The 23,410-nt window shown below is 45.7% G+C and overlaps 2 protein-coding genes across 9 annotated transcripts in view; both read right to left on the reverse strand.

The window, feature by feature from the left end:
• The window catches only part of LOC142361432 (serine/threonine-protein kinase TNNI3K-like), an 89,555-nt gene extending 72,501 nt beyond the window's left edge, over positions 1–17,054 (reverse strand). Inside the window, 5 exon segments of the mRNA XM_075421416.1 lie at positions 253–350; positions 1,874–1,959; positions 7,177–7,285; positions 11,056–11,420; positions 16,967–17,054. Of these exon segments, the coding sequence (XP_075277531.1) occupies positions 253–350; positions 1,874–1,959; positions 7,177–7,285; positions 11,056–11,143 (381 nt within the window). The 5' untranslated portion in view covers positions 11,144–11,420; positions 16,967–17,054.
• Positions 11,439–23,410, reverse strand: part of LOC142361431 (uncharacterized) — a 98,548-nt gene continuing 86,576 nt past the window's right edge. Inside the window, exons 30-32 of one of the 8 annotated variants that reach the window (XR_012764043.1) lie at positions 18,818–19,004; positions 15,949–16,909; positions 15,240–15,326 (exon numbers count right to left, since the gene is read on the reverse strand). Coding sequence is in view for 5 of the 8 variants with exons in the window: in XM_075421410.1 (XP_075277525.1) it covers positions 16,555–16,909; positions 18,818–19,004 (542 nt within the window). In the remaining 3 variants the exon portion in view is untranslated. Of the gene's footprint in view, positions 16,910–17,182; positions 17,451–18,056; positions 18,356–18,817; positions 19,005–23,410 lie in introns of those variants that run through there. The other 7 variants (XR_012764045.1, XR_012764044.1, XM_075421413.1 and 4 more) reach the window with 7 other exon arrangements.

Genomic DNA, 23,410 nt, shown 5'->3' on the forward strand with positions numbered 1-23,410 from the left:
TCCTTTATTGAGTTGCATTACATGATTTAATCAATATCTCCAAAGCAATATCACATCCTCATGGATGACATTTCAGACGCACATGCAGATTTCCTGTGCATGGGCTCTTTGTAGGTCATTTTCCCACGCACTGTAAATGTGAAATTTATATTTTCACCAGAACTAGCAACTAGAGAGTTCAGCTAGGTATTTTGGACAAATTAGCTGCACAGTTCTGACTTCTTGTCATCAGCTCTATTCAAAATAATTTACCTTATAAGCTGCCAAGTGTAGAGCTGTAAATCCATTTCTTGTTAATCTGGATGGGCGCAGTCCTTTTAGCATAAGAGTTCTAATATGTGATTTGTTACCTTTAGGATGAAAATCAGAAAAAAATATGTCATTTACAGAAAACAACATGCAGATGAAGTAAGAAACCTCTGTATGAGTTTGAAAGCAAAGAGAAATAGGTAGCTCATCTTCTGATGCGAGGAAAGTCATAAAATGTATCTCAAAATGGAACTAGGCACCATCTCCTTACCCACGGGGACAGCTGCAGATCTGGCCATGTACTGGCTCACTGTTTGTTCACACATTGATAAGAATTTGTTAAGGATAGTTGAATTTCCAAAGCAGCAAACTGCTCTTAACATCCAGACCATGCTGCAGAGAACTCCATAAACTAGCAGATGCTTCCGGAATCTCTGGTTTCTCAGACACTTACCTGTTTTGTCCTTTCAGAACGGAAGCACTGCTCTCCCCCTCTACACAACATTATTACAGTGACAGTCGTTCTGAGGGATGCTAATGAACGTCAGCATGGGCAAGTAGTATTACTCCTACCTCACTGATGCACAGTGATGATCTCAAAAAATGTCTCTGCCTGAGGAATACTTACAACAGTAATCAAGGACAATGTTGGATCTAATAGCTTCTCTCCCTCCTTCAAGTGTTCACAAACTGTACCTAATTAACATTGTATGTTTTCTTAAACTTCCTCTCTGCATTCCCACCAATTGCTCTAATGTTACCAGGTACTGATGTCATCTTCGCATATGATCTTGCACTCTGAAATTAACAGTAAAGATCCACTCTGTTTTCAGCAGTGCAGGATCAGGTCCTACTTCAGGGTAGTATCTAAGACTAAGCAAATCACTTATGCATGTTATTAGTAAGTACTTCACAGAGCTGAAACTTTAGGGTAAAATTCTCTTTGCCCCCTCAGACAATTTCTGCTGACAATTTTATCACAGAATACCACAGAATAGTAGGGCTTGGAAGGGACCTCTGTGGGTCATCTAGTCCAACCCCCCTGCCAAAGCAGGGTCATAACAAGTGCAAAGTGTGTGCATGAACTAGTGACTCACTATGTGGATAACAGAGAAGCAATGTGGATTGGAGTGGAAAATTCCACCATTAGTGTGCTTTTATGAACATACCAGAAGACATCTTGCACTCTTTTCTTGTGTACTCTGATTTGCTATCTGCAAAAATCCTATCATCTGATATTTTTCACTAAAGCATTTGAGTTGTTCTTCTAATTACAAGGTAATAAAACACAGATGTTTCCAATATACTAGAAAAATAGATGTCGTACATATCACAAAGTATTGCTAAAACTAGCTCCCTAGCCTGAAGTCTATACCACATACAGAATGGAGGAATGTAGAGCAATAGTATAAGTTGAGTATGGATTAACTAACACACACAGCAAGAAATCTTGCCCCCTTGGCAACAGAGTTTAGAGTAATGCTTACAGATGCCTATCCAACTCTCAACAAGGACCACACAATGAAATTCACTGCAAATACTGTCTTCCTGACAGTTATTAGACAGAATAAATCACTAGCCATGTAAATAAAATGTTTAAAGAAATCATATTTCAAACACATACCCCCACATATGCAACATAAATGAAGAAGAGAGAGCCCATTTTCTGTGCGGTAATTTAAATTGACTTTGCAGAAGGCTTCATCAGAGCTGAAAAGAGAGATTTTACAGATGATTACTGTTTTCATCCTTTAGCACAGTTTCTTTAATCTGGAAAAAAATTTAAAAGAGAAATCTGCATGTAATTTTTGAGACACAGGGGTAAATTTATACCCAGTTTACACTGTAAATCTAGAAATACTTTACTGATATCAAGTGTGTAGTCCAGATTTACTGTTTTCTGAACAATCCTACTATTTAGTCACGCTATGCACATTCTAAATTCGACTAAATTAGAGAAAAAAAGAGGAAAGACTCTTTAGAAATATAAATAACCCATACAAACCCAGCTTTTATTGGTGCAATAATAACTAAGAAATATTTTGAAAATCTGTGTATTTGTTCTAAATTGATGAGCAGGACATGCACAGAACTAAAGATAAACAAACAAAGTAAAAGAAATAACCTGACAAAGCCCTTCAGAAAGTAAGTTTATGTTCCCCAAATGAGCTCACAGAAACACTATACAGTCAACACATGTGTCGTGGCTTAGCCTCAGTTGGCAACACAGAACCATGCGGTTGCTCTCTCACTCCTGCCCTTGTCCTCATGCGATGGGGAGGAGCATCAGCAGGAAGAGGCAAAACTCGTGGATTGGGATAAAAACAGCTTAACAGAACAGCAAAGGGAGAAGAAAATAACAAGGGTACTACTGATAAAAAGAATATACAGAATGCCATGTTCTCACCAGCTAATGCTCAGCTGGCTCCCAAGCAGCAAATGCCCCTTCTTCTAGCCAGCTCCGCCCTTAAATACTGAGCCTGCTGTCACATGGTATAGAACAGCCCATTTGATTGGCTGGTTTAGGTCAGCCTGACCAGCTCCTTGTGAAGATGAACCCCAGCCCAGCTGAACAAGGACAACATGGAAACATTGGCATGGAAATGCTACGGAGGCACATACGTGGACGGAAGGTAAACACCGCTCAGAAAAAATTTGGCAATGATTAAAGGAAAAATGTTTCTAAAGCATTTTGAGGAATGAAGTCACCTTTCCAAAAGCTCCATTTCTGGCCAAGGGTTTGCAGTTCTAACGGCACACTAAGTCCCAAGAAGACCTGTGAGTGTCTGAGGTCTGGGAGAACTGGACAGCAGGGGCTGGAGTGAAGCCCCGTGTGCTATGGGAGAGCAGCGACCTCTCCATAGCTGGAGCTGTACCCACCCCTGGTTGTAAGTCCTAGCTAAACATGCACTATGGCTTTTCTTGGAAAATGAATGCCTGAAGAGTCACGTTTATTTTTTAAATAGTGAACACAGACTCTGAAAAGTGTGAAGGAAAATGATCACTCTATTTTTATTTACAGATCGTCAAATGATTACCATACTTTTCGCTTTTGCCATCAAGTCTCACGGTTTTCCTTTAGCACAGATTACCTCATTACTGCTCTGTCAAACATTCTAACTAATTACATTTGTTGAAAATTGAATACACATAGCAATTAACATTTTTGTGGAGAATGCTAGTTTCAGTCTTTCAGTAGGTTTGGGTTTTTTTCCATTCAGTATCAGTATTCCAAAGAGCATGGTTTAGCAGAGCGCTTAGATTTGTATATCTATAAATCCACCCCGAGTGAGCAGCACTGTTCAATATGTTTAAGACAGTGACAACTAAAAAGAAGTTTTTAGTACTTCTCTCTCCTTTTAAAATATAAACCTACGCGAAGCTCCCATTAGCAAGATGACCTCTGTTAAGCAAGGTGACACTTAGGCCTTTTCCTTCAATAAGTATTTCAATAATTTGTTCTTTAAATATAATTTAAACTGCAAAGACAGAGACTTGTCTTTGCTTCTGTTCTCTTAGTTAAGTCTATCATAAAAGAAATCCTGCTTGTTCAATGTCTGTCTTCATTCTAAACCAGGAATAAAACCTGTGCTTTCATATTCTTTTCTATGAAGTGTAACAAAATTAATTTGGAAATGTTAAACCCCCACATTTTTTGGGTTTTATTTTGAAAGAAACCATTTTAACTTCCAGGATTCGAAAGCTACTCTTCTGGTTTAGTGGAGTGGTTTGAGAGCCATTACCTCACAAAGTGGCACGTTACAACCCACGGAAGGTGCAGCCCAGGCTCTGAGCGTGTTCTTCAGCGGGCAGGGTGCGGGGCGGGATCTCCTCGGGCTGAGGCACCCAGAGCCCCCATCCCCGCGGTCACTCGGGGCCCGGGCAGGACGGGGGGCACCCGTACTGCCGGCGTGCGCGCCAGAAATGCCCGCCCACGGAAGAAGATGGTGGTGTGAATGATGGTCATACGAAGTATTGTGCTGGTAAGTAAACAGCCATTCAAACTAAAATTAAATTAAATTGTAATTAAATACTAAATATGCAAAAAAAAATTTTCCTTGTGAGAAATGTTGACTATTTTTTTCTCAAGAAAACTAGCTTTTTGGAAAACACTTTTTCTATCAGAAAGACCACTCTGATGGAAACTCCTGATTGCCTGCTGTCGACACTATGTGTTTTATAATGTTCAGGAACAGTGTGTGATTTGAAGAGCATATGGGTCTGACAAAAACAAAGCATAGCACTTATTTATAAATGCAAAATTGGCCTTATTTTGCCAAAACTGTGTGCCTCGGTGAGATTAATTCTTGCATCAGTCTAGATTTTTATACGCATTCCTCAGATGATGAGTAACACCTGTTATGGAAGCTCATTTTTTTATGTCCTAAATGTAAACTGCTTTTGCATGGAACATTTTTTTCATACATTATCATCACATTTACTTTGTTTGCTGACAGCCCTTCATCTACCACCTCCACTTTACTAATGTGGAAAATGTTTTGCTCAGTAAAAATAAAATCGCAGTCTTCAAATAAGTTTTATCTCTGTGCAATTCTTCTCCAGCATACTGTGATTAATGACAGTGATTTAAGGCTTACCTATTCTTCAGGTTTTCCTTCAGCAGCAATTGAGGGAAAGATAAATTCCAGGCTCTGGGAAACAAGTCCTTTTAGTTAACTTGCCTTTGCTGTAATGTGTTGGGTATGCACGGACGTACGGACCGTACGTATTGAGGCACTGCGGGGACTGCATGGAGGGGCGGATTGCTTTGTGTGGAGGATGAATTCTGCAAGTCTCAAGATCACAGAATGTTATCAAGCTGTATAGTCATGTCTCCTGCTTCAACCTTCATCTGTAGAACTACATATAAAAATTCACATTCCTAGCACTTAATGTGTAGTTAAGAATCCAGGTTTTACCATTTTAGCTATATATTTAACTTTTCCTCTTCTCCCAGTTTGAAAAATAATAATGAAAAAGTTTCAGTTTGTTTTCTTAACAATATTCAGTTTTAATATAACGTGAGTTCTTGTAAACCGGGGAAATTTTAATGTTTTTGTGGGAAAATGTTGCATTGAAATTTTTTTAATATTAAAACCTGGAATTCAAAGTCCTCCATTGAAAACGGAAACTAATTCAAACGATTACACTCAGGGCCCAGTTTTATCCTCCTAATTCTTTTCTGAAGACGTAATTGAAGGTTTTAGGGAAATGAAATTCTGACTTTTCATTTTTAGGGTGCACTAACAGCTCTGAGATAGAGGAATAGAATACAGACAATGTCTATCCAAGAAGTGACAGGTGCTGCGCTACTTATAAATTTGCTTTTTACTACTGCAACTGTTTGTTTCTTTTTTCTGTGGCACTGGACAATTACCCGTTGACCTGTGCATGTGTTCCCTAAGTGTAAAATGGGGATGCTGACAGTTCTTTCCTCTGCTACACTTTGGCACATTTGTCCTATTTATGTTCCGCATCTTTCAGAGTAGGGACTGTAACAGCTACTTATTTCATTTCCATCAGGCAAATTACATTCTTTGCCTTAGCTTCCCAGAACCATCTAGTTTCTCAGCCCCAACCTTTTCTAATAAATAGTTTTGTTGTAACAGTGGGAGAAAAAAGCCTAATTCCTTTGGTACTTCAGAGATGAGAAGTCTTCCAAAAATAGCCACTGCTACTGCAGAAAAGTTTTTCATATAGTCAAGGCCGATTTTTTACACATATTTGGGTTTTAGACACTCACAAAATCTGACTAATTTCATCACTAGTGGGTGAAGGCAGCTTTTGGCACTGAAATTACTGTCTGATTCCTCAAGCCTGACTGAAAAAAAAAGCCTTTCCAATGCAATGTACCCAGTATCACGAATTCCCACTTCTTCCATGGAAAAGAGCAGTGCTTTTTATCTAAGAAGAAGAGTTTGGCTGGTATTGTAATGAGCCTTACACAGGGCAGTAAGATAGACTGATAAGCTGAACTGCCAAAGGTCTGCTAAGGTTAAAGCTAATTGTTTATTTTTTCTTGTGTCTAATGCAGGAATTAAGCGCCATATACCCAGTTGTCTTGCTTATCTAAAATAAAGAGTACTCTGGCTCCAGTTTGTTAAGATAATTACTTTTACTACTAAACAGGCTTAAAATGAGAAAAGTACCGAAGTACCTTACTGGATCATGGCCATAGTGGTCAGCACGTTGCAGTGAAGGCCCAGCATCCTCTTTCACTTACCAGGCTCAAACAGTTACAATTATGCTAGCTGAATGTGAGCATGATGAATAATTTATGTGACCAGATTGGCTTTTTTGAGCTGTGATTTATTTCTGGTTAGAATCCCCTATTTTTTCAAGTGATTTTGATGTCCAAAATTATTTATCTGATAATTTTCTTAACTTATTCACAGTCAGTGAGCTGGGTGGTTTACCTATTTCAGCTTTTCAGATAATGAAATTGCAGGTATGTTTCTTGGCTGGGTGAACTTTGTTGTTAGCATGTGTTGTCCTCAGAAAGTGATTACAATCATGAATTCATAATAAATTGTAAATTCATGAATTTGTAAATTCACTCTCAGAAGGTAATCTGCTTTTGTGTTTAAAATTTGTTACTTCAGCAGTATTCCTGCCTGAAGCAACACATTAGCAAAACTGAAAAGTACAAAACCGAATTAGACATCCCATTAAAGCTAATTAATTTACAAAATTATATAGATGTTTGTTATAAAATACTGGCATTAGTAATTAACAGCTATTAATTCTGGTACTGTGGGACTCTGGCCCAGAACTGTAATGCCATATTCCCCGAAATAGACATTAAAGAACACACATTCCGTAGGTGAGAAACTCCTTCCAAAAGAAAACACCTGAAACTGAGAATGCTGTTTAACAGCAAGTACCCGTTTGAAAGACATTCATAAATAGGTTTCCAGTATATTTTACCTAAAAACATGCTTCAGTTCCTCCAGCTCCTTTTCTTTGATTTGCAGGTCATCTTCTAATCGTTCTATGATTATAGCGTATGATTCACTAACTTTCTTCTTCCATTCATCTAACAACAAAAAGACCCTGATTCATAAAACACTTCAAAACATGTAAAAAACAGGAACTCAAATCATAATGTCCCAGAAACCAAAGCACTTGATTTTCAAACATCTAATTGTACCATTTCATATATTTTTCTATTAAAGTATGAAATTTTAAAATATTACAGCTATTAAACTGTTCTTGCTGCAACCAATACAGACACATATATATAGTGATTTCATAGATAACTAATACACATGAATCCTCATCAGAAATATTTTTAACTTGAACAAGAGAAAGCTTAAACCTTAGGTTGCATTGGTTAGTTCTTATTTCCTACATCTTAGCATAGACACACAGCATAAAAAGGTTGGAAATTTAAAGGTTTTTCTAATGAAGTACAAGTAAAATCAACATAATAATCTAAGTTAAAACGATCTTAAACAATTGCACAAAGCAATTCAGTTTACTAGCTTTTGCCCTCTTTTACGGATTGTATATGCCATTTGGGTTAAGCCATTCTGCTTGTAAACCAAGAGCAATACAATACCTTATCCTTGAACTTAAGAGTAAACTAGCAATGAGTTATTTCCTGAAAGATCATTTGCTTCTTGTAGATGGATGTATGGTATACTGCATTTAAAAAGGCAATATTAATTACCAGTGCAAGTTTGGGTTGGTCTGGATTTATAATTTCCCATTTGTCCAATGTATCTTCTTTGTTTCAGCAAAGTTCTTGCCGTAATATGATTCCTTGTTCAAGAGCAGTGACAGTCCTACTGAAAAATACTTTTGATAGCCTCCAGCTAAAAATAAACCCTGTGCCAAATGGAATGTCATGCAACAATGACACGGAGCAAAACAGTCTGTGCTGTCAACCGTAAAAAAATAATAAAGGTACCTAATCAGCTTGCGTAAAAATCTACTGCCTGTTTCAGTAGAAACATTTGCTTTCGTCTGTTGAATACCAAAAACTGGTGGGAAGCAAGTAATTTGGCAGCTTGCTACGAATTTTGTAGAGAAAAAGGAATTTAAGAAGCTGAATCCCAAGCATACCTTGAGTATCCCCAGAGAGTGCTGGGGGTCCCCAGTCTGGAGAGGCCAGAGATGATCTCATCTCAAACATTAAAAGGTGTCCTAAGATAGCGGATGGCTTGGGAGCATCTGGGTATTTTCGTTCCGAAGCGCAGACCGTGTTGTATCGGAGTACTGGCTTGGTGCAGTTTGGCCATGTTTGTACATGTTGGCATGCTAAGGAAGCCCCACTGCCTTAGGGTAGGAAATGAGCTGCCTGTCCGGAGTTCAGTACGTTTACTCTGCAATCTTCTGCGGGCCCCTCCAGAATCACCCCCGAGATTCACCCTCCCCACGCCAACGGGCAGCAGCGGCGGGGCGGCTGAGCCCGCGAGCAGGATGCCAGTGACGGGCACGGCCCGGGAGAAGCTGGGCCGACACCGCTTGCACACCTGCAGAGGAGAGGGGGAAGGCTTGAGGCTGCTCTGCTCCTGCTTCGGGCAGGATTGCTCCAGAAGTGAACGAGAACACGGTCAAGCTGCTCTGCTCATATTCCAAGCAGACCATGCGCAAGACAGCTGAGGACCAGGATCTGTATAGATATGTAACTAAAAGCTGTGCTCAATCTAATTTGTCCTGTTTGCCAGTATTTTATCTTGGACCCAGTGCCGCAGTAGTGTAGTCAAACCCCCATGATCTGGCTAGCTGGAAGCGTGAGCTGAGCAAACCGGCACTGTGTGGGTACACATACACGCAAACACATCACGACAAAAATAATCTAAACTGTGTGTACAGATGCATTCCTGTAAGAGTCTGAGCTTAAGAACTGTGAAAGATTGGTTAATAGCAAAATAACACTGCTTGTCATTCTCACAGCCTGAATCTCCTCAGTAATCGGTCAGCACAGATCTGCTCGTCTATTGCCTGCCCCTTTCAGATCCATTTCCCTGTGTTTTCTATCAAATCGAACTACTTTGCACATATTTTGCCAGCCAGTTATGGGATTCATGCTGGTTTCTGTACTCATCTCTTTTCCTCTTTTTATTGTTTTTTTTTTTTTTTTTTTTTTAATTTGTTTATTTGATACACATATACTTGTATATTTTTATATATATTTATATAAATTTATACATTATATATATATTTATATATGTATTTGTATATTTATAGTGTATGGATTGACCTTGGCAGCTGTTCTATGTACATGTGCTTAGTTTTCTCAGTTAAGAATTACAGGCAAGAAGATATGTAAATATAATACACATACATAAAAACTTCAACATGCTGCATCCCCTTGTAAACAAACTTGCCCTCCTGTGATTGCTCCTGACAGCACGAGCTCATCCATTTATTTGCACTGATTTACACATAAACCCAGGGACGCATTTCAGAAGACTCTGAACTGCTTTGACAATATGACCTGTGATATTCAACCAAATATTTGCAGAAAGGCCTCAGCCCCTCAGCTGCCCTCCACAGCTAGCTGCCGCGCAACCCGAAGAGCTGCATGGAGTCGAGGAGGGCAGGGACAGACAGACGGACACCAGGCTGTCCCAGTGGGTACCTAGGCCGGAGGTGCAAATGCCAAGGCCGTTTTCCTTAAGGAAAAGAGCTCAGCCTCGCAGAGACTTGTGGGAGTCAGCACTGCTGGGGCTGTTCCTACCAAAGCACATCCTAAAAACTGCATATCGTTCAATTTATGACCATAAAAGGACAAGAAGAACTCCCTGTATTTTTTAAGGCAAAGTCACATGTGGGTTCTCTGTGTTATGGTACCATTAAGTTTCTATCTGAGGCAGTCTACCTGACCACTTGCGAGACCTGATTTTGAGGGCATATTTAGCAATCTCCCATCTCTGTCCCATGGGGAGTGAGGGCACTGTGAAAATTAAATGGTGCTCTTGATCTCTGCATCAGAGCGGTACGCTGGGTCTGAGCTTTACCCTGTAGCACTGTTTAGCAGTCAGAACCAGTAACAGCAGAGCAAGTGCTGCCCGCGTGGAACACTCCTGGTAACCGGGTCGTGCAGTCAGAAATGCAGTCAGCTAAAATGGGCAGCTGGAATCGAGGAGCAAAATTAATCAGCCCTTTGCCTGCTCGGGGGCTCGTGTGGAGAGGCAGAAGGCAAACTTCTGCAGACAGACACTGAAATCTTTCACATGAAAATATAGATCAGACCCGAAGCATTCATCTGGCAAAACGCGGTATCCTATAAATTGCTTTGCTTTTGTCACGCGCTGCTGGAGCAGGACACGGAGGTGGGCACTGAGGTCGGGATGAAGGTAACGTGAGCTAGACTTTTATTTTCTGTACAGGGCCAGATTTTGCTGTTGAAAGTAATAATTTGCATGAAAGGAATAAGAAAGTGGCATATCTAGGTTAGTGCAGACACAAAAGAGAGAGAGAGGGGGCACTCAGAGCTGGCCTTCTTGTCCTTTAATTCAGTGCTCCCAGTGCAGCACTGCAGCTCGTTAGCCCACAGATATGGGCTCCTCTGTAAATCCAGCTGTCATTTAAAGGTGGATTCTTTTATCAAATGCTCTGCCATACAAACTAATACTATTCAAATCTATAAATAGCACCCAGAAAGATTCACCCAGAGGCACAACACTCAGCAAAACGCTTTCCCCAGTTTCAGTAGTTTTTCAGTTATACACACTGAGATGATTAATGACTTCACTTCCTAATGACAATTGTTTCTTAGGGTTTCATTTTCGTAAGCATAGGCATTTGCAGAGGGAAGGGGTCATGCTGGTTTTTCCCCAGCTGGACTGTATTTACCGGGCTGCCTCTGGTCACCATACGCTCCAACGAGCTCACGTCCTGCGAAGCACGGCAGCGTGCAGCTCCGCACCATGGCAGGAACCATCCATTGGATGAGATCTCTGTGTACCGTGCACGGTCTCAAACAGCCGTGGCACCAAAGTTACTTGTTCTTACGCTGTAACTTTAGCATCTGTGTAGCGAATCTCTCTGCGGCGTGGCGGGATGCAGAAGTCTCGTAATGAGTCTGATGAAGTAACAGTGCATTTGTCTGTCTGACAGGACAGCTTACCATGTCAGCTCATCACTGTACAGAAGTTTTAACTGTTGATTTTCTACTTCTTTACACCTTTAGCATTTCCCACAGAGTCCAAGGATGACATCTGCAAAAGAATAGTGTTTTCTTGTTTAAGTAGCTCTCTATTAACCTAAGTCAGAAACACGTGGGTTGTCTTCCCTGTGTGTCTTTGCACAGTGATACTAACGTGTCTGACGGGCTTGGCAGGGGCTGCTCTTTAGCCTATACTACGGGCTGCCTCAGAGAGCAAATACGTGTCTGCATGGCACGGTACGTCGTGATAGTCTGACAGAATGCCCCGTCTGTGCAGAACAAGAGGCACCGTGCATCAAACGCGTTGCTCTCTGTGCTGTGAAACAGCTGCTGGGTGCATGCAGGCAGAGCCCGGCTCTGCAGCATGCCGTGCCCCAGAGTGCCATGTCCCGGCGCGACGTGCCCTGGTGTGCCGTGCCCCAGCGTGCCGTGCCCCAGCGTGCCGCGCCACTGGCCACCCCATGCACACCTGCCGTGGGCGCAGCCGCCATGTGCCCAGCAGTGCTTGCGTGTGCACCGTGGCCTGGCTGCGCTGCTCAGAGCTCGTCAGGCCGGCAGCTCGGCTCCCCGTCCTCCAGCACACACCACCTCCTGCCCGGGGCGAGTGGCGGAGGAGCAAGGAGGTAGGATCACGGGATGCAGCATCCTGCCTTTAATGCCGTAGTGCAGATTTGTGGGGGACACTCCGTCTGTTCAGGCAGCAGCTGCCGAAAGTCAAGGCCTTTCGGTGGGCTTATTTCCCCTAGCTGAAAGACCTTTTCTTCTCCCCTGCTAACAGCTCTCCAGGCTAAACAGACAGCCCCACAGACGCTCGCAGCAGACCCTATCACCGGTGTGGGTTCTCTCCACCTTTCATGCCAGTGTAGTTTCTGCCAGGCAGCTGTCCTCTCGGATCGATGACAGATGCACGGTCCCTTACATACCCCTTTTTCTCACAGAACAGAGGACAAGAAGAGAAAAGCTAAGTTATCCCTTAGATGAAACTTTTAAATTTGTTGTCAAGGGCAAGTTCCCTCTTTCCAAGCTTTTTCCAGGTTCTCTCCAAGCAGCTATTTCTTCCCCTTCCAGACTTCATGCCTAGAGGGGCTGCTAGACAACTTACCAAAGATGATTTCAGCTCTTTCAGTTAGTTAACATAAACCCTTACTCAACTACAGGAAAGTTAAAGAAAAAAAATGTATAGCAAGGTGACTGAGTGAATGGGGTTCAGTTAGCTGTTTTGAGAATAATCAGACTTCAAGATTTTCTGCCTTCTCCTAAAGTCAGGGTAATGGCAGGGTGGGGTGTGTTATTTTTCACAGATTTGCATTACAGTTCTCCCAACAGCTGTTCATTAGCAGCAATTATCTCCATCTTGTTTTTCTTTTTGTTTTTACAAAACCAGAGGATTCCTGCTTGCTGTTTTTGCTCTGAGCTGCACCAAAGGCAAAGAGGCCAAACAACTTGCTTAAGAGTTTCTCCGTCCCGTGGACACCCTCGCGCCGGGTAGCCCAGGCTGCGGCTCCCTGGCACAGCCGGTGCTGCCAGACTCCTGCTCGGCAGCGTGGCTGGCCTCAGCCCCGTCTCTCTCGGCTACCACATCAGGAATTACTCCATGAACGCTGCGCTAAGAGTTCAAGCAAAATGTATGCTTTGTTTCTTCCCCTGGGGACCTCCTGGCTCTTCCCCCAGCTGGCGGATGCTGCGATCGCTTTCCGCAGTCCTCTCAGATGCAGGTTTGCCAGCCAGTCGCTCGCTGGCTTTCTGCTTCAGCCTCTGACTGGACTGTGTTTTCCCAAAACAGACCTCCCTATTGTTTTCCTCTGCCCGAAGAAGGGCTTCTGGTCCTGAATTATGAATGAGCTTCAATAATGCAAGTGATGCAGTAAATGTATACGCGTTGCATACCGTTGGGGGTCGGCCCTCAGAGGACTTTCCATTGCCAGGCAGGCGGGCAAGGGGTTGGGCGAGGGCCGCTGTGCCAGCGGCAGGGCGAGCGGCTGGGTGGGCGGCAGGGCAAGCAGATGGTGGAGGAGCTGTGCGGCGCAGAGCGGGGATGGCACTTCGGGGTGGGAGGGAGCAGAGAGGGGAGAATGATCCAGCACGAAGGAAGTCAGAAGCAGCATGGAGAAGGACGGAATGGTGAAAGGGTGGGTAGAAGCAATATTCCTGAGGTACCAGCTGAGCTGGGTTGAGCTTTCCCCGCTCCTTCATGGTGCGCCCAACCCTCACTAAACTCTGCTCCAGCTGCCAGGCTGCTGCCCGGCCTCTTCCCACGGGGCACGGTGCCGCTCCAGGCATCGACAGTGGCGTCACTATGGGGAACCCACGTCCCTCCATCCATCCGTCTGTCTGTCCTACTTAAAGCTGGGAAAGCCAGAGCCGCAGGACCTGTCCCAAGCCCCCCCAGCACTTGCATCAGCGGCAGTGCTGTGTTCAGGGCAGAAGAGCAGGCAAGCCCTAAGGAAACCTGAAACAACCAGGCTGTGTCCTGCCCTTGCCAGCTGGTGTCAACCGTCCACGTTCTGCCTCCTGGACGGCTCCCTGCGTCGCCCTTTTCATTCCATGGCTTCACGTTTTAGAGACTGAAAAGCTAGAATGATCAGTTTTACCGGTGAAAATATTCGAAGAGTAAGTGGAGCTGATGTCACTTTACTTTGCAATTAGTGGAATTCAGCAAACCTAATCCCATTATCCTGTCAAAACTGCACAAAGAGATCACCAGAAAGAATATCTTAGTCACTACTCAACAGAAGCCAGAAGCCATGGATACACTGTTAAGTTTAGATAGTCTAGTGGTGACTGACAGACATTTGTTTTTTTACACATTGTGAGATAAATAATAATCACAGTGTCTAATTAAGTTGACAGAAAGTTCTGTTTAGTACTGTACCTGAAAAGTGTCAAAGTCCAAGAACCATGGCTGATGGTGTTTTCAATTAAAAGGCTTCTCAAGTTTAAGGTAAGCATACTCAGTGAAGGCAGGCCAAATGAAAGAGCCTCTTTCTCTCTCTAACTCAGATGTTATTTTCATGGAGCGCTTAAATCCAGTAGGTCTTCTCTAGCCTCCCAGTCAAGTACCAGATACAGTCAGAGAGATGTGGGCTCTCCATCATCTCCAAAGTGTTCTGAAGCACATCCGTGCATTACTTTGCTTCCCTGTGCCATTGGCTGTGTCGCTGTAACCATTATCTCTTCCTTTAGTCTTTGGCAAATCCTTGGAAATTAATGAAAGTGGAGCTAAATTGCTTTTAAAATAGCAAAGTGCACATCCGTGCATTACTTTGCTTCCCTGTGCCATTGGCTGTGTCGCTGTAACCATTATCTCTTCCTTTAGTCTTTGGCAAATCCTTGGAAATTAATGAAAGTGGAGCTAAATTGCTTTTAAAATAGCAAAGTACAAATAATTGTGAAGCCCCAAACAGTATATTTGAGGGAAGTTCCTTTGAGAATGGATGAAATGTGAGCATCCATGTGACTCACCCTTCGTAACTTTTTCTTGCTTTTTTGTTTACTGCAAATGCCAATGGCTGGGCATCAAGCTGATGCATTTCATGTTACTCTCTTTTCCTTCCAACTCTGTAGAAAAAGTTCTCATGGTCTGGAGATGTGACTTTATCTGTCTTATCAAAACTGAAACCTCCTATCTAATTTGCAGCACTGGGCAACACCCTTCACAAGGTCTGTCTTTAGACGATATGAGAAGAAACTTCCAGTACCCACCAATCGACAAAAACGGTGAGTTAAGGCAGAATACACCTCTGAGCATCTTGGTGTGGTTAACCAGGGCAGAGCTAGTCTCCTGAGGTACCAAAAGGTCTCATGAGAAAAATGCTGTAGAGTGGAGGCTGCCTGTTATGGTCAGCCAGAGCTGGCGAGGTCTCACCTTGCACTCCCCGCGACTCGTGGCTGCTGTCCCTGTGCATGTGCCCCAAGCACTTCGGAACTGGGATGGTCCTTCCTGTCTACGTGCATGGATCTGTGAATCAGGAGAAGATGTGGCATTGTATCCTCAGGGCTGCTTCTGCACAAAGTGGGCAAGACAGTCCTATTTCTGGAGTACCACAGGAGCACAAAATGACACAACACATCCTTTTCACCATTCGCAGTCCTCACTCAGAGGGCATCCCATCGTTCCGCTCCCCCCCCCAGAACAGAGATGCCCTGACTGCTTCTTCCTCCTGCCTTCCTGGCTTTCTGTCCTACCAGATTTGAGTGGGTGTTCGTGCATTGCCACAGAAACAGCCTTCCAGCATTTCCTAGCCCCTGCGTTTGCATCATTCCAGTAAACCTCTTCTGCTAAACAGCCTTTGCCTGGGTCTTGTCTTGCAGGCAGCTCTTTGGCAGTCTGTTTCTTGCCCACCCTTTCTAAACAGCTCACGAACTCACTGCCTGGTTCTTTACGGTTTCCCAAGCATAGAATGGTTATCATCTTAGACCAGTTTTTAGCCCAGCAGCATAATATATAAATAAAACCTTAAAATAAAAAGCATATGAAAATGTAGTTGGCATTAGGGTGGTATCAAGCAGACTGGATTCAGACATCTTGGGTAAACCTTCCTTCCGTGGTGCGGATCTGAAAGTCAGACTCTTCATCTCACCTTTGCGCCGATCTTCATTCGCACTAGGAAGACCTGCCACTGCTGTGAAGCCGCTTTCAGTACATGCTGTCGGGGTAGTCCATGTTTTATGCTCAGGTGTAGAACAACAGTACATCCCAGCTCAGTACCTTTCTGCGCAGCAATACCGAGGTGGGACCACACCTGCTGAGCGCGCGGTTTCGGAAAGCCTCCAGCCGCCATCCCACCATGCTGCTCCTTCCACAGCACCAGTGGCTCTGTTGTCCTGAACGTCCCAAGCTGCTCCAGGGCCATGTCAGCAGGACATCGCTGCCCCGTTTCAGCGCGGACGCATGCTCAGGGCCTATCCGCGGTGGCTGCGGTGTTTGCCGAGCAAACCTGAGCACAGCACCCGCAGTTACCTTTTCCTGAGGACGGCACCGCAGACCATGCTTCCACCGTCTGCCCGGAGCCACGCAGGCATTCTGGATCTCATCACCCTCAGGACAAGCGTGGATGCCCAGGGAGCACCTGGAGATGGAGCACTGTGAGAAGGTATTTTCTGCAACCATTGCCAGAGAGATCAGACAGCAGAGCAGTGCGGTGCTGCTGACGACACCAGGTGCAGAACCAGACTCCAGTGCCCTCTTAGAAAAGTGCCCTGGAGCCGGCAGAAAAAGAAGCTTTGGCATTGCCTGTGCCAGCCACTTCCATTCTGAAAGCAGGGTAGAGTGCTTTTTCATCAACACTCGTGTCAGACTTCAGCATGCGATGGACAAAGGAGGCAAACAAAAACGGCAGGAGCCACGGGGCTGACATGGCGGAGAACGACAGCGACACGGTCAGCACCAGGGAGCGGGGCTGGGCTGTGAGACGGAGAACGCGGATTTCCAAGCCGAGACATGCAGCACAGCCGCTGCCATCCTGGCATGCCCAGCAGGAAGGTCTCTGTGTGTGCTGTGAGCAGAGGTGTTCTGCGCAGCGTCGTTTCTCCACGGCACACCTGCCGAGTACATACAAGGAAAACATCAAGTTTTCTGTACGCTCTGTACTTACATACTTTGTTCTGTGTGTTCAAACGGCATCTGCGTTGAGTGGATCCGTTGACTTTACAGGGTTGCCGTCCTCCAGAGTTTGCTGCTGTCCCCTGCCCTGGGGCTTTCTCAGTCCTGTCCTGGCATCTGCTCCCACTTTTCTGCTGCTTTCCAAACTGTTTTGTCTCCAGGAGAATTCAGTGTTTTGTTCTGACTGAAGCACATGCCAGAAGCTCATCAACTCATCTTTGCTGTTTTTCACTGGCCTCAGCATGACTCTCACACTCCCTCCCCTCCTCTGAACTGAGCACATTGGGTGAGAAAAAGAGAAAACCTGGTCATATAAATATTTACTGGGTACAGTGCTAACAGCAGTGTTGATGTCATAACAAGTAGTGAGGTAATGACCTTTGAAACTGAACAAAGAACAAAACTTTGCGACTACTTGTCATAATGCAGATTCCACAGCTGCAGAGAGCAGTTCCTTGGGGCACAGCTTTCATCAGGTACCTGGAAACCGGAAAATTCAAGGAGGAAGAAAACATGAACAAAACAGGAACGTTTAGTGAAGTCCTAGAGTAAGACCATCCAGGCAAGAGTGGAGATGGTTTCTGAAGTCTGTATTAAAAAGGGACACAGGGAATGAAGGGCTGGTGGAGACGAGACTCTCCATGGCTGCGTTTAAGCTGTGGAATTCAGGAGTGATTTCAGACTCCACTCGCAAGATTTATTTCCAAACATATCTGTTCCTTGAATTAGAGTTTCCACAGAAGGGAACAATAGCATGCGAGCGGGAAGGGAGGTGGCCCCAGCCAGACCCCCACGCTGCTGGCCAGGATACCAGGACTGCGGTGCAGCACAGCTTGGTCACAGCCCAGAGCTGGCCAAGCTGACCCTTGCGCTACCTCGGGTCACAGTGGAAGAAGCCAGGGTGGGACAGAGGGAGGCCAAGATCCAGGCTGCCAGACACAGCAGGACTGGAAAAGCTACTCCCTGCCACATCCCTGATTTCAGCAGGCTTACGCAGCCCCAGGCTGAGCCCTGCCGTGTCACCGGGATGTGTGTCTCGAGGAACAGCAGCGTCACCGTCCCCGCTGCCCAGCCCCAAGCCCAGCTGCTGCCGAGGCCCAGCGCCGCCCTGCCGCCCAGCCGCCCCTTGCTCTGACTGCACCCAGGCTGCGGGACCCTGCTCAGCAAGCCATTGCCATGCACAGTGGCACACCAGAAGACAGAAAGCCCCGAGCCCTTTTTTATTAGAGTGCTTGGTCTAATGACTGCAAATATTTGCGCTCTTTTTTTGTGCCACATAAACCAATTTCACTGCTGTCTCTCCCCATTCATGTCCATTTTGAACTTTTTTCTTTCTATTTGCCTTTTGCCTAATGTTTTCCGTTATCCTCATTTGCGCTTTCAGCCTGTAAACAATAAAGAACACATTCACTGTTTTCCTTTCTCAGTAAAAGCCCCAAAAGCACCCTGCTCCCATTCCTGCAAGAGCCTTTGTGATGGCATACAATTTTCTTCTCTGAATGTGTTTGAAAATAGAAATTCTACAAATAAACACAGCCCTGACTTCTTCAGTGAAAGCAAAGGGCCTGCTCTTCACGAGAAGTTTCAGCAGTTGTTGAACAGTACCTTGAAAGCAGTGAAATCACACGAGACAGCTGCACAATGCCTAAAGAAAACTGTGTATCCCATAAAATTTAAGACAGGTGTAAACCCGGGGTTTGACTTTGGGTTCTCCGTGTTCCCTGCAGCTCTCAGACACTGGCAGACAAGCTCATGGTGCTGCTGCAACAACCACCACCGTTTCCCATCTGCAAAGGCGGCCCGGGAAGGCTTGCAGCCCGGCACCACACGGCAGTGCCTGCACTCACCGAGCTGTCGCGCAGCCATGCAAGGCCGTGCTGTGGCGTGGCACCGCACCATCCCGCCGGGCTCTTCGAAGGGCACCATCCAGCTGAGAGGAGACATGGCACTGCCAGGCAACACGGGACCGCTGCGACCGAGGCACGCCAGGCACCCTCGTGGTCTTGGTCCTGGCTGGTATGAAAGTCACAGGCACTACAAGGAAAAGAAAAACACATAGGATGTGGTCAAGGGGGTTGGAAACCTTAAAGCATTTACAGAAGCGACGGCTCCCCGCTGCGTGGCAGCAGCAAGGCAAATGGAAGCGCTGGTGCTGCAGTGGGCAGTGTCCTTCCCAGCGCGATCCGTGGACTGCGGCACGGGGCAGAGTGTTGCCACCACGGCTGGTGGCTCTTGCAGACCGTCGCTCCTCACGTACACAGTGACGCACCGTGGCTTTGGCCTCAGCGACGGCACTGGCTGCCCTCCCCTCACAGGACACGTCCAGCGTGGCGAGAACAGGCGCGGCGTTAAGGACAGCATATTTCGGATATGAGTGAGATTCCCTTAAGGAAAAGCTTTGCTGCCAGCTTTCAAAGCATGGTGTGCCAAGATTAGGAGATAAACCAAGGTTGCTTGTGGATTCCAGTGTCGTCAGCACTGTTGCAATTACCAGAGCCTTAATTTTGTGCAGCTGTGTGTCTTTCACGTTTGGCACTAAGAATTTGGCATGCAAGAGCCCAGCAATGTTTTATAACCCTTCTCCCACCCCACCCTGTGGCCCAGAAAGGTTTCGTGTTCTAGCTGCTCTGCCCTCCTGTTTCCCGAGCATCTGCGTGTCTCTGTGCAGTGCCTGGTCATCGAGACGTTGGAGCTGGCTCCACTGGACTGTCAGCGTTACCACACCAGAATGAGAAGCATGGGAGCAGCTGGCCAGTGACACCATGTAAAGGGAGAAATGGTTTCTTTGGCGTTATTGGAGCAGCTCATTGGAAATACAGTGCTGGCAAGAGCAGTTGCTTTCTGTTTCATAGTGCCAAGAATTAAAGTATTCTAAAAACACCAGAATGCTTATTTTCAGCCTTCCAAAGCTCTAGGTGAAAGGGCAGAAGATATTTTTTAACAGCAAACTTCCACTGTGTTAGTAAAACATTGAGATTCATATATTTATGTCAGTCACCAAAGATTCTTTGTGCTTGATTATTGTGAATTCATTGCATGAATGACAGGGTCTGTTTATTTAAATTTTTCCTCAGCAGATGATATTGAATGGAGATTTGCAGACGGCAAACAGGTATCAGCATGATCTGTGCCTATTTATCTCCAAATGATACGCACACTATTTTGTTGATATTGTCACTGCAGGGGAGGGCGGGGGAGTCCTGCTGCTGTGCTGAGCCACACGTGAACTTCTCTCTGCGTCTTGCAGGCTACGTGTCGGATCCCTTGAGTACCATGAGGTTTCACTCCTGTAGCAGCAGCGGCAGCTTTGAGGAAAGCAGCTGACAGCACAAACTGCCTGCCTGCAGAGACTCGCCGGCAGCAACAGTTCTCACTGTACCAGCCTAACTCCCAGGCATCGTGCGTTACACCAGAGATCCCTAACCTGAACAGCTTATTTGTTGATGGCGAGTGTCCCTGTCGTAAGCTCTGCTCTGGCACCTTTCTCTGCTGACCTGCTTGAGGGCTGGGGTTTCTTTATCTATCTATTCTTTAGCAAAGTGAATGTCCACAGGAGTGCTGCACTTTCATCTTCAGCATTAATAATTTGAAGAGATGAAAGTAAAAATGTATCTGCTACAGTTTCAGAGCTGCGAGGCAAGTTGTTGTTGGTTCGGGGTGCACTAAGGCATGGGGCTATCAGCCCCCCCCGACCAGTAGATGCCAGGACCTGACAGCCCAGTGCCCATCAAGAAGAGCAAGCAGCCTGTTGCTCCCCACCACCACCCAGGCCGCCACTGTGGCAAAGTCGTCCCTGCTCCCAGCTTCTGAACCAGAGCTAGCTGCTTTTCTGAGTTCCGGCAGTCCCAGACACGTCCCATGTCTCACTGTTATCCCCACGGGCTCACGCAGGTCCCCAGCACAGCAGCCCCATGGCTGCAGCTCTTCAGAGTCCTGCTCTTTGGATGCTTCCCTGCAGGCTGAGAATAAAGAGATATTTGGGTGGCCACCTTCATTGTGCTCTTTCAGACACTGGTGTTTTCTTACCCGCTTTCTTGTTTTCGTCTGAATGATTGTTTCTCCCAAAGAGTGTAAGCTTTCATTCAGATGTTTGCTCACAAAAAGCAACACAGGTACTCCAAAACAAACTTTAAACCAGAAGGAAGATAATGCAAAACTGTCACAAATACGATAATCTTAACACAGTGCAAAGCTGCATTTTTGACTGGAAGCAGAACTGCAGCAGAATGCCACCTACCACGTGTTGAGATCGATGAGTGCCATGATCAGGCTGTGCAACAGCATCCCTGGCCACCGGGAATTTGAAAAAAAAAAACCACCATCAAATGGGGGGTAGGGCAGGAGACTTTGAACTCTTCTTCCAGAAGCAATTACAGACTTAATCATTTTTCAAATTAGAAAAATTTAGCTGCAAGCAATCCTGCTGTAACACTATGCCTTAACTCGGTTCAAAGACACAACTACCCTGGCTGAGCAGAAATTGGTGTTCAGAATTGCTGTGTGCTGCTCTGCGGATCTTATTCAGGATATTGGATACAATCCCTGAACCAAGGTCTGCGATGAAGCACTGTGCAGTGCGACACACATGAGCTATAAAGGCATCTCCCATGCATGTCATCAATTTCACAATCCCGAAGCAATAAAAATGGGGAAGATTTTGCCTGGCAAGGTTTATAGGTGATTTTTCATCTGTTTTGTCTCACTTCCTGAAAAATTTAGTGGGGGAGAAAGAGAAATCAAGCTGTACGCCACGCACTGCGGGTGTGCTGTCAGCCCCTGGTACCACCCAGCAGTCACCTTCTGCTCCGCTGGGTCCATGTCTCAGCTGCAGCCCCATCAGCACCAACAGTCTGCCAGGCTAATGGCAGTGTCAGGACACACACACAGGAGGGTCTGGGATGCAGCTCGCTAGAGGACCTGTCGGACCCCGTATGAATACCCCGACCCCAAGGAAGCACATCCAGGAAAACCACCCCACCGCCGCTTGCGATGAGCTGCCCGTCCCATGGCTCCCAGCAGACCGTGGAGTGGCTGCCCGGGCACTGGGCTGGGAGGGACCGACGGCTGCCGGTACCAGTACCAGCCTTAGTGCCCTGCTGCGGGCCGACGCAGAGCTGCCGCTTCCACCCTGCTGAGAAAATGTGAGAGGGCCTTGCATGGCAGTGCTCTTGCTTTCAGCTCTTTCCCTCTGACTCCTGCCTCTTCCTTCTTGCAGCAGAACTCAGAAAGCTCCAGCACTCCCATAAACAAAATACTGTCATTACCTGAGTCCCACCAACACACATCGCGGCAGCCTCTGCCTCCCTGAAGCTGAGCCAGTTGGTTGTGACCAGACAGCCCTCTCAGTTTAATGCCTAAAGGCTGTGAAGCTGAGGAATTCAATGCAGCAAAGAAAGAAAGCATCAGTGCAGCATCCTGGCTGCAGACCAGTGTTTCAGGGGACTAAAACCCACTTACCACTGGAAGGGAGCTGCTGACAGCCTGTTGTACTCCCCTGGATACTGTCGTGACTTTCAGAGCAGATGAGCATTTGCTCTCAGCATGCCTCTGGAAAAACCCATGGGGAACTCTCCACTCCATCTTTGCAAAGTTTTAGCAACAAGTCAGTGCCACGGCATGGGCAATGCTATGTTACACCACTAAGAGCTATAATCAAAGCGAGCAAAAGGAAGCTTCAGTCTTTCCCATGGGTCAAAGGAGATCATCAATCATCATAGTAACTTTTCAAACCAATTATTAGCTTTGTTATTTTGAAAATGCCTTGTCTGGCAGGAATATTTCCCATTATGGCTATAGAATTTGTGAAGCTTATGGCTTGAAACAGGATTAGCTAATGAGACAGGAGATACCTCTGCGCGAGGACTCCATTAACCCTGCGGCATCCGAGCTGAGGGGCAGGCATATCTGCATGACAAAATGCAAACAGGCAGACTTTGTTCAGGTTAAAAACATCCTGCCTGATCGGTTCCCATTTTTTGTTTCCTGAAAGCAGAAAGAGGGTAAAAAACACTGAAATCAGTATTCTCCCCACTCAGATAAATCACTGGGGGGAGCGCGGGGGGGGCAAGAAGCTGTCCCCTGAGCAAATTCCAGTTCACTGCTAACAAACTGTCCTGACCTTGGTGCTGACACCTTCCCGGTCGAACACAACGTCCAACACACACTGAACTCAGCCATTCTGTTGTCCCTCCACTGTAACAATCCAATGTCCGCATTGCAAACCACAACAAAACAATGTCCAGATTTCCTTGCAAATGGAGGAAATATGTCGTATTCTTTCTAGAAGTAAAAGCGACACCGGAAATTTGCATGCTTTGAGGGAAGACATGCAGAGCAGATGGCAGACAATGCATTTGGGATGCTGATGAAATTCCCTACCTGGCTGTCCGATTGACCAGACAATTCATATGGCAGAGCTGCCGAAGCGCAGGTAGGGAGCA

This window comes from Opisthocomus hoazin, chromosome 5 (genome assembly GCF_030867145.1).
Source record: "Opisthocomus hoazin isolate bOpiHoa1 chromosome 5, bOpiHoa1.hap1, whole genome shotgun sequence".
NCBI lineage: Eukaryota > Metazoa > Chordata > Aves > Opisthocomiformes > Opisthocomidae > Opisthocomus > Opisthocomus hoazin.